The sequence below is a fragment of the Arvicanthis niloticus genome, unplaced genomic scaffold, assembly GCF_011762505.2.
Source record: "Arvicanthis niloticus isolate mArvNil1 unplaced genomic scaffold, mArvNil1.pat.X S10, whole genome shotgun sequence".
Classification (NCBI taxonomy): domain Eukaryota; kingdom Metazoa; phylum Chordata; class Mammalia; order Rodentia; family Muridae; genus Arvicanthis; species Arvicanthis niloticus.
Window position 1 is genome coordinate 377,132 of NW_023044982.1, and position 9,424 is coordinate 386,555.

At 41.9% G+C, this 9,424-nt stretch overlaps 1 protein-coding gene across 1 annotated transcript; it reads right to left on the minus strand.

The window, feature by feature from the left end:
- Positions 1-1,007: 1,007 nt before the first annotated feature.
- LOC117696039 (PRAME family member 12-like) lies at positions 1,008-7,831 on the minus strand. The gene is given in 5 exon segments (XM_034486645.2): positions 1,008-1,572; positions 2,389-2,740; positions 2,743-2,958; positions 6,300-6,379; positions 7,548-7,831. Coding segments are annotated over 5 exon segments (1,497 nt in total).
- Positions 7,832-9,424: the final 1,593 nt, after the last annotated feature.

A 9,424-nucleotide genomic window follows, 5' to 3' on the forward strand; every position in this document is an offset into this window, starting at 1 on the left:
CAAATTTTATACACTTAGGTGTGTGAGATTTTTTGTTTCAGCCTGTGCGGGTGACTCAAGTGCTCCCAGAGACTAGAGGAAAATGTCATTCACCTGGAATTGGAGATACAGGTGGTTGTGTGCACTGGGAATCAACCCTGCTATGCAGGAAAAGCAGCAAGCTTTGTTTGCCTCTAAGCAACGTCTCCAAATGATTCCATATAGCATTTTTGATAGGGTCTCATGAATCAATTATAAGATTATAAAATCTCCCCTAGGAAAGAACATGTTGGTCTTTATTTACTCTGAAAGATCTAGGAGAAGGAAGGGGCAGAGACAAGGGGACACATGATTATTGGGGCAGGGTTAGCACAATACACAAGTATAATGTTGTCAGAAAACTAACTCAGTAAAAGAAAATAAAACCAAAAATGTTCTTATTCAGAAATGATTTATTGCAATCTTTTACAAATTATAATTCAAATGGTGGTAGGAAAACATGATATCAGGCAGCAGAACCTCTCCAAGAAAGAGACACAACTTAAAAGTGACAGCAGTCTAATACAAAAGTACTTCAAGGTTCAGTCAGACTTATACTTCATAAAAATATATGTCCATACACTGCAGAAAAGTATGTAATGTAGCAGCCAAAGGTGGATGCCATCCAGAGTCAGAATGACACAGAGTCCTCTTATTCAAGTCCATTATGCTCTTTGTAATGTCCTCTCTATCTCCTTCACTTCCTCATAGTGTTTCATTATGAAAGTGCTGGAATAAAAGCTTCACAACTTTTAAATATTGTTGCTTTACAATGGTGGGTCTGTAGTGCAGACATTAGTCTGAGAATTAGCTCATGGTTCTCCATGTCAACACAACTACTTTAAATTTGAAGAATTTGATTGTAATTCAAATAAAGTGAAATAATTATTTTTCCAAAGTCCTTCAAGAAATGCTTTAATATAAATGGCCTATGCCTCTAATCAGTCATTTGAGTCCTACCTTCTATTTGTCAGAGCAAAGAAATGACCTCACCTTATATATTCCCAACAAGACTCCAAATTATAGAAAAAGCATTTCCCACAATCTAAACATCTCTTACTCAAAAAGTAGACCTGTTTTGGCTGCCTTATACCCTTGAGTGTGCCCATAAGCTCAGAACAAAGCTGTACAAATCTGTCTGGAATAACATCACCAATGTCATCATAGACTTCATCAGGGGCAGGGTACTTCTCCAGGGTCAGCTGTGTGAGGTTGGCAGTATGCTGCAGCAGCTTCTTCAGGCTGCCCATTGACAATAAGTTCTTCATAAAATTGACTTCAGTGAGCTGGGAACACTGGCTCAGTGCAGGCAGGAAGGCACTGATTTGCATGTCCATGAATATACAGCCCTTCAATTTTAATGTCTGCAGAGTAGCTGTCAGTCTTTGTAGCAGGCTTCCTAGAAATGGATCATCTAAATGTAGGAAGGTGACACCACTCAGGTCCAGGTGTTTCAGCTGCTGGATGATTGGACACTGAAACAGATACTTCATATCTGATTGTGACAGCATGCAGCAAGTGATAGCAAGGGTCTCTAGTGGACTCTCCAAACACCTAGAGAGAAAGAGAAAGGATTTAACATCACTCAAGATGAATAGTGGCAGAACAAAACCTATGACTTTAAGATAGCAGAATCTCCTTCATCCCTCAGTCATTCTCAGACCATTATTAAGGTCAAGGACAAGATGCTCCCAGATGGAGTGCTAACAACTAATGTCATGTTCTTCTAGGTAGGACGTAAGCTATCACTGTGTCTGCTACTATGGCAGTTCCAGAGTTCCCTCTGAACTGGTAAGCAGAAAACATGTTTGGGGACGGATGATGTAAGTAGGAGAACCCAGAAGGATCAACTGCGAGCCACTCAGAACCATCCCCATCTCTGCTATCATTTATCTCAATGTGCTCCAGCTTCCACACACAGCCTCTGTTCTGTTCATAGGGTTTCCCTTTGACCACAGTCATTCACTCATTTCCCATCTGTTCAGCTCCTTCTTGTGTTCAAATGGTTTCCATTGAACCATGAGAAGTCAGAGGAGATGGAAACTGTTCATACAGTTCTGAGAACAGAGTTGATATTAGAGGACATGTGGTATAAGATCTCATACATTCTCTAGATGTAATTTTTTGTCATCTGGGTTTCTCAAGTGACCTTCTATAAATCATGGACACATGCTTACAGTCTGACTTTACTAAGGTGAGAAATTAGGATGCAATAACAGCATAAAGTACTATATCAATAATTCAAAGCTCAGATCTATATAAATTTAACATTGGCTGGCAAAGCACTATATAAACTGATGTTTAATGTAAAGCAACCCAACAACAAAATACTTTGCTCACCCTAGGGTAAAGCTCACTGTTCTTTCTTACCTGAGCACTTGGTCCAGGCGACCATTCAGGAAGGAGACATCATTCAAATAGAGATGCTGGAGCTTATTTAGTTTGGAGAACTGGGAAAAGATCTCTGTAAAACAGCAGGTTTCTATCTCTTGGTCCCAAGGCAAATGCACAGGGACATAGATTTCCTTGAAAGTGAGTTTCTGGAGGTTTTTCATCTGGCCCAGGCCAGGGGCTAGCAAAGCAAGGGTGTGAATGTCCCAGCATGTGTTTATTTCCAATTCCTGGATTGAGCCTGTGTCAAAAACCTCCAAAACATCCAGTGGGTCATAGGCAGGAAAGGCTCCAAACTCTAACTTCTGACAGATCACCTGTATCACATTTTCCTCTGCTTGGCCCACCAATAAAAATATTTGAGATATTTGGAGGGACAGTGGGACACGAGGAAACAGTTCATCAATACAGTCATGGCCTGTTTCCCACCTAGGATGGGATGATTTCCCACTGCTTGGTTGTTGCCAATGACATCTGAAGAGCAAATGATATGCTGTCTTTCAGCCCAAATATTCCAGAAGTCATGGTGGGCATCTCGTAAATCAACCACTGTTAGGAGCCATGCTGCGTTTGCTGAAGTAGCTATATGCTCGCCATTAGAAGATGGCGCTGGCTTCCTGTTCCTGGTTCTTCTTGGCCTTGGTGTCTGCAGCTGTGCGCATGCATAGGTGCGAATTCTCCCGCTGTTAGTACTATCAGTGGATATGTAAATGAGACCCCAGTCTGTAAGCCAATGAGGACAGATCATGTCTCTTTGATAGTATATAAGTCAGTACATTCTGGGGCTTGGGGTCCTTCCTTTGCTCTCCATCTTGCATCCTTCTAACTAAGAGAGTTGTAACAGTAAAAGACGCTGTCAGAAGAATCTTGAGTGTGACGTGCTCCTTATTGGCCAGGTAGCGTGTCGCATTTTGGTGCCGAAACCCGGGAGTGAAGCCGAACGTCCCCGAGGATCGTCTACCTTGAAGGACCCTGCTTAGCTCGAAGAAACAAGATTCAGACCTGACAGTGCAGTAAGTCTAGACACTTTTCTGTAAGATATGGTGAATCCTATGCTTGGCCTTGCTTTTGCTATCCCTGTCTGAGCGGTGGTTGTTCTCGTGTTTTGCTTTTGCCTTAATTGGCCTATTAAGGGACGGGAGTGTACATGTCCTCCTTTTCAAAGTGAACCGTAAATCACAGGTAGATAACTGTGCAGGTTCGCCCAGTTCTGTAGATAAAGAATTATGGGCAATCAACAGTTTAAGCCGGCTCTTGTGGCAGTGCAGGCGCTGCTGCAGGAAAGCGGCTTGACTATTTCAGATGGGGTTCTTTTGAAGTTTTTTAAAGAGGTAGATAGAGTTGCTCCGTGGTATGGTCCTACAGGATCCCTTACCACGCAATCATGGGAAAAGTTAGGAGCTGATTTAGCCCGGGAAAAGGAAGAGGGAAGATTGAGAGCAGGCACGTTACCTATTTTTAAGATGATTCAGGCATGCATAGCGGATGAGAAATGCCAAGGTCAGGATAGCCTATCAGAAGCAGAAAAGGAAGGGAATGCTAGCAGAAAAAAAGGCAATGATAAACAGCCTTTAAGCCCTCCATGTCAGAAGAAGAAGGAGGGGGAGAAAAGAAAAAAGAAAAAAGAGAATGGAGCTGAGAAAATAGCTCAGTCAGAGAAATATAAAAAAATATATCCAGCCTTGTCTGGGTTTAGAAAATTAACACTGAATGACTCCGCCTCAGAGGAGACGTCCTCTGAGGATGGAGAAAACGAGGACGATACTTCGTCCCAGGATGGGTTGGATTCAGACGAACAAACAGAATTAATGAGGAGGCAGCTCGTTATGAGAAAGGAAGATATCATCCGGATCCTCCTTATGCACCTGGCAGTTTGCCATCGGCGCCGCAGCTGCTTGTGCGGAAGACAAAACAGGAACAGGCTAAGAGACATGTTATTCAAATAGCCACCTCCTTGAATCCAGAAAAGGAGAGAAGAAGGATTAGAGCCTAGCCTTTCCGGTCTTTGAAGATCAGAATCAGCAGAGATACCATTGAAGTTTAGACTTGAAACAATTAAAGTCATTGGCAGAATCGGTGCAAACATATGGCATAAATGCCTCTTTTACCCAAGCCTTAATAGAGAGACTTGCAGAAAGTGCTATGACGCCTGGGGATTGGTGTAGTACTATCAAGGCAATTGTCCCTACAGGCAAATATTTAGAATGGAAATCTCTTTATCATGATTTGTGTGCTACACAGGCCAGAGATAACATGGCACAAAATCACCCCCAATGGAGCTTTGATATGCTAACTGGCCAGGGGAGCTATTTGTGTTTTCCCACAGGAGCAAGAAAATCCGATCTGGGTACCAACAAAATTGACAAGAATAGTGAAGGATGGAGAAAAAGAAAATCCGGATCCAGAGGCTGTGGACATCAATGTTTCTGATATTAACTCTTTGGACTCCCATAAGGAGCAGCCTACCTCTGTGGGCAATAGTGAGAACATGGCCCATTCCAATGCCTGTACATGCTAATTCAACTAAACTTCCTTTATTCTTATCTACAAGTTGTGCCATGGAAGCACCATGCATCAAAACGCCTAAGTTTGAAACAGAACCATATAATGCCACTTCAATAAAATTAAATACAGCATTATGTTTTACTTTCCAAAATGAGACTATTAGCTCTGGGAAAGGGCCATGTATTAAAATTACAAAAATGAAATTAGGATATTGGGAAGATCCACTTGTTGCTAATAAAATTCCCACAGGGATATTAATGAATGCTCTGTCACAAATAAGTACTGGAGCAACTAGTGGAAGTGGAACTGGTGGTGATAATACATCTTCTAATATCACTACCATTATGCTCACTAGCAATATAACTATACCAATACCTGATAATTCTCCTCTTAATGTGACCGCTAAAAGACAGATACAATGGTGCTATCCATTATTGGATTTTCCTCCGACATTTACAGCATGTCAACCACCAGAATTACGGAAATTTAAACTATCGGAGGGTTTCTATTTTAATCAAAAGTTAAAAAGATTTAAAACAAATAACACTCACTCTGGTCCTGGGAGTGAGTGGCCATTTTTCGAATAGATAATTATAAATAATGATAATTATAAATGATGATAATTATTAATGGATAATTATAAATGATAATTATAAATGATGATAATTATAAATGATAATCTCTAATTATAAATGAGGCATCTACTAGTATATCAGCTTTTGCTAATCTACAAGGAAGCTTCCATACATCTAATAATGTCAGTGGTACACGATTGGAGACCACGAAAAGTAATAAAACAAAGATCAGTTTATCTAATTTGAAGATTAATCAACAATATTCTAATTATACGCTTGAGCCATCGCTAGTGTGTGTTCAAGCACCATATTCTTTCCTTATATGTGATGAAGAGTTGTTTGAAAACAGCTCAATAATTAATTGCCATAGTCCTAATATTACATGTTACTTAACAGAATGCTGGAATGGAAAAAACCGGACAGCAATTGTGGTGAATATTCCCACATTTGTACCAGTACCTGTTGAAGCTGACCCCAAAGATTTTCCTATCATACAATTATTGAGACAAAAAAGAGATTTTGGAATTACAGCAGCTATAATCACTGCCATTACTGTTTCTGCTACAGCTGCAGTGACTGCAGGTATTGCCATGGCCAATCAAGTGCAAACAGCCTCAGTTATTAGTCAAATTACTGAAAAGGCATCTGATGCACTTGAGACAGTGAAAAGAACTGATGCTCATTTGGCCTCAGGGGTCTTACTGGTCAATCAGTGCATTGACTTATTACAACAACAATTACAAGCGCTTGGAGATGTCGTACAACTTTCTTGTGTGGCTTCCACACGTTCCCTATGTATAACCCCCTTACTTTTTGATAATTCTTCCCTTGTTAACAGTTCTATTATTTCAGAATATCTGAAGGGGAATTGGACCCAGGAGTTGGAGTTCCTTCAAGAAGAATTACAGTTGAAGATATTAGACCTCAAAAATACAAGCCTTGATATAATCAGTTTTAAAGACTTTACCTCTTGGCTTTTTTCTGCATTTTCCTTCTTTAAGGAGTGGGTGGGGGTAGGTTTGTTTGGCTGTATGCTACTTGGAGGGACATTGATCTTACTCTGGTTGTTCTGTAAAATGAAAACTCAACAACAACGTGATAAAGTACTTATTGCTCAGGCATTTATGGCCATTGAGACTGGAGCATCCCCTCAAGCTTGGTTGAATATGCTAAAGTGCTGAGACGCTGTTCCATTTATGCATGCTTGTGGGCACAGGATCCCATTGCACCAAGCTGTAGACGGGACAGCCTTTTGATGTCTCCCAGGGCTCGGGTTCCCATTGCATGGGACTAAGGCACAAAAGGTCTCTAGTCACTTTATGCTATTTATAAAGAAGGGGGAGATGTTAGGAGCCATGCTGTGTTTGCTGAAGTAGCTATACGCTCACCATTAGAAGATGGCGCTGGCTTCCTGTTCCTGGTTCTTCTTGGCCTTGGTGTCTTCAGCTGTGTGCAGGCGTAGGCCCGAATTCTCCCGCTGATAGTACTATCAGTGGATATGTAAATGAGACCCCAGTCTGTAAGCCAATGAGGACAGATCATGTCTCTTTGATAGTATATAAGTCAGTACATTCTGGGGCTTGGGGTCCTTCCTTTGTTCTCCATCTTGCATCCTTCTAACTAAGAGAGTTGTAACAATAAAAGACGCTGTCAGAAGAATCTTGAGTGTGACATGCTCCTCATCGGCGAGGTAGCGTGTCGCAAACCACTTGTAGTTTCCACCTCCTGTGGGCAAAGTAGAAAGACATTTATATGGTAGGAGACACAATGTTAATCTGCATGACCCATAATTCAACTTTTCTTAAATCAGTTTTTTGTACAGAGACATTTTCCATTTCTAGAGCCTGGGGAAAAGGCAGGGACAGACTCATTGCATATTGACTATTTCTGTTCTAAGCTGTCCTACATACACCACCGCCCAGTTCCTTCATTTCTGTTCTAGAAGATATTGACTCCCACAATCAGAATCCTGATCCACCTTGAGCCTCTTTATGAATACTGTATTCATTTTCATCCATAGAAACCTTCCCACCTCCATGCTACCATGTTCATACTTACCTGGGTCGATCCTTTTGTGCCAACAGCAAATCCAGGCCATCAAGCAGAGCTTTCAAGGTCTCCAGGTGAGGCGTCTCCATCAGGGCTCCCACAGGAAGGCATGGGAATGGCCATGCTGCCACCATCTGCCTCAGGATATTAGGTTGTTTGCTGGTGAATGCATCCTTGAAGAGTGGTGGGAAGAGTTCCATGGGCAGGTTTTCCAGAGCAGAGATGGCCAAGGCTTCATCTTTCAGCAGGCTTCTTGCCAGCTGCTGGAGTGTTTGTGGGTTTGTGAAACTCATCATGACTTTCAGGTATGATGATGCTAAAGAAATATCCAAAGAAAGAAAAAACTCATTCAAAACATTTTAGCAAGCCTTTCACACCCCACTCCCGCTAAAATTACATAAACGAGGCAGGCGTCTAATCCCTGGTCTGGTGACATTGCAAACCCTGTAATTTGGATTACTTGATATTTATCTTTCTCATTGCCACAGTTCCTTCAAGGTCCTCCTGGTAATATATAAGCACCATTTAAACACATCTTCCCTGAAATCTTCACAATCTGATACAATGTTCCTGTGAGTCCTAATCTACACTGTCACAGGAGACTCATGTATGTATCTAACACTTTTCTGGGAAATAGTTATGGCTTTACTACAATGAATGGAACAATATATTGACAAAATGGATAAAATTTTACTTCCATGATATTTAGAAGCAGGAGCTATGCTAAATGCTAACCTGTTCTTTAAGAGATTAAATGCACTGAGGCCCCGAGCAGCCTTCTATCAAAGGCTCCCTTCATTCTTCCCACAACCTTTCCTCCCATCTTCATCAGACCTGGGGAACCTGAACCATTCTGGTAACCTTCCCTTCCCAACCATCTTCCCTGCTCATTGAGTCCTCTCAGGCCTCCTAATCTGCCCTAACCACCCTGTGTTCCCTCTGGATGTGCAATCTCCTGCCACCTTCAGCAGACCTGTGGATCAGAAACCATACAGGTAAGCATCCATTTCCTCTCCTGTCTTCTCTGCTCACTAAGACCTCTGAGGCAAATCAAGTTATCTGGAGCATCCTTCTATCTCAGGGTGTTGTGGCCCGAGCTGCCCCACATTTGGGGCCAAAATGTCAGGTACTGCTGTATCAATGTTGGAACCTGTACTGTCAAAAGCCTTGGGAACTAACTTGTTAGCCCACACTGCCCCAAGCAGCTCCTGTCCGAAAGTTGGGGTTCAGCAAGAGAGAGAGAGTGAGTATAGACTCAAAGAATGGAGACCAGACAGAGTGTGATTCAATCCCGTTTATTCTTCAATCTCTCTTCTTCTCTCCAAGACCCAGGTCTTGAGTTCCTAGTCCCTGGTTTCTAGACTTTAGTGCCTCCAAGTTCCAAGGTACTTCTCCCAAGTGCTAAGTGCCTAATATCTAATGCCTAATAATCTGTTGCTTTCTTCTGAGTTCTCTTGTCCAAGTGTTTTCCACCTAATGCCTAATAACTCATTCCAAGTTGTACTCCAAGTTGTACTGAACTCTTCTGTCTGCCTCTCTCCTTTTATATGACTCACTTCTAAGCCACACCTGTGAGCCACGCCTTTAAGTCACGCCCTAAGGTCTTATCTCTAAATCTGATCTCTAAGTCACACCCTTAAGTCTCAGCTCTAAATCACAGCTTTAAGTCTCACACACCCAAGGGAAGATCCTGGGTATCTAAAACAAGATGTTATCAGAGTGTGCTCAGCTGTTGCAGGCTACTGTAATCAAATCTCTTATCAGGATACACTGCTCAAGATGGCTGCAAGGATGCTACCGACTTCTGTCTGCTCCCCACATCATGGGACCCTCAATTATCTAACCCCCTCTCATTCCACTTAAACAGACTTGTGGGTCCTGAAATA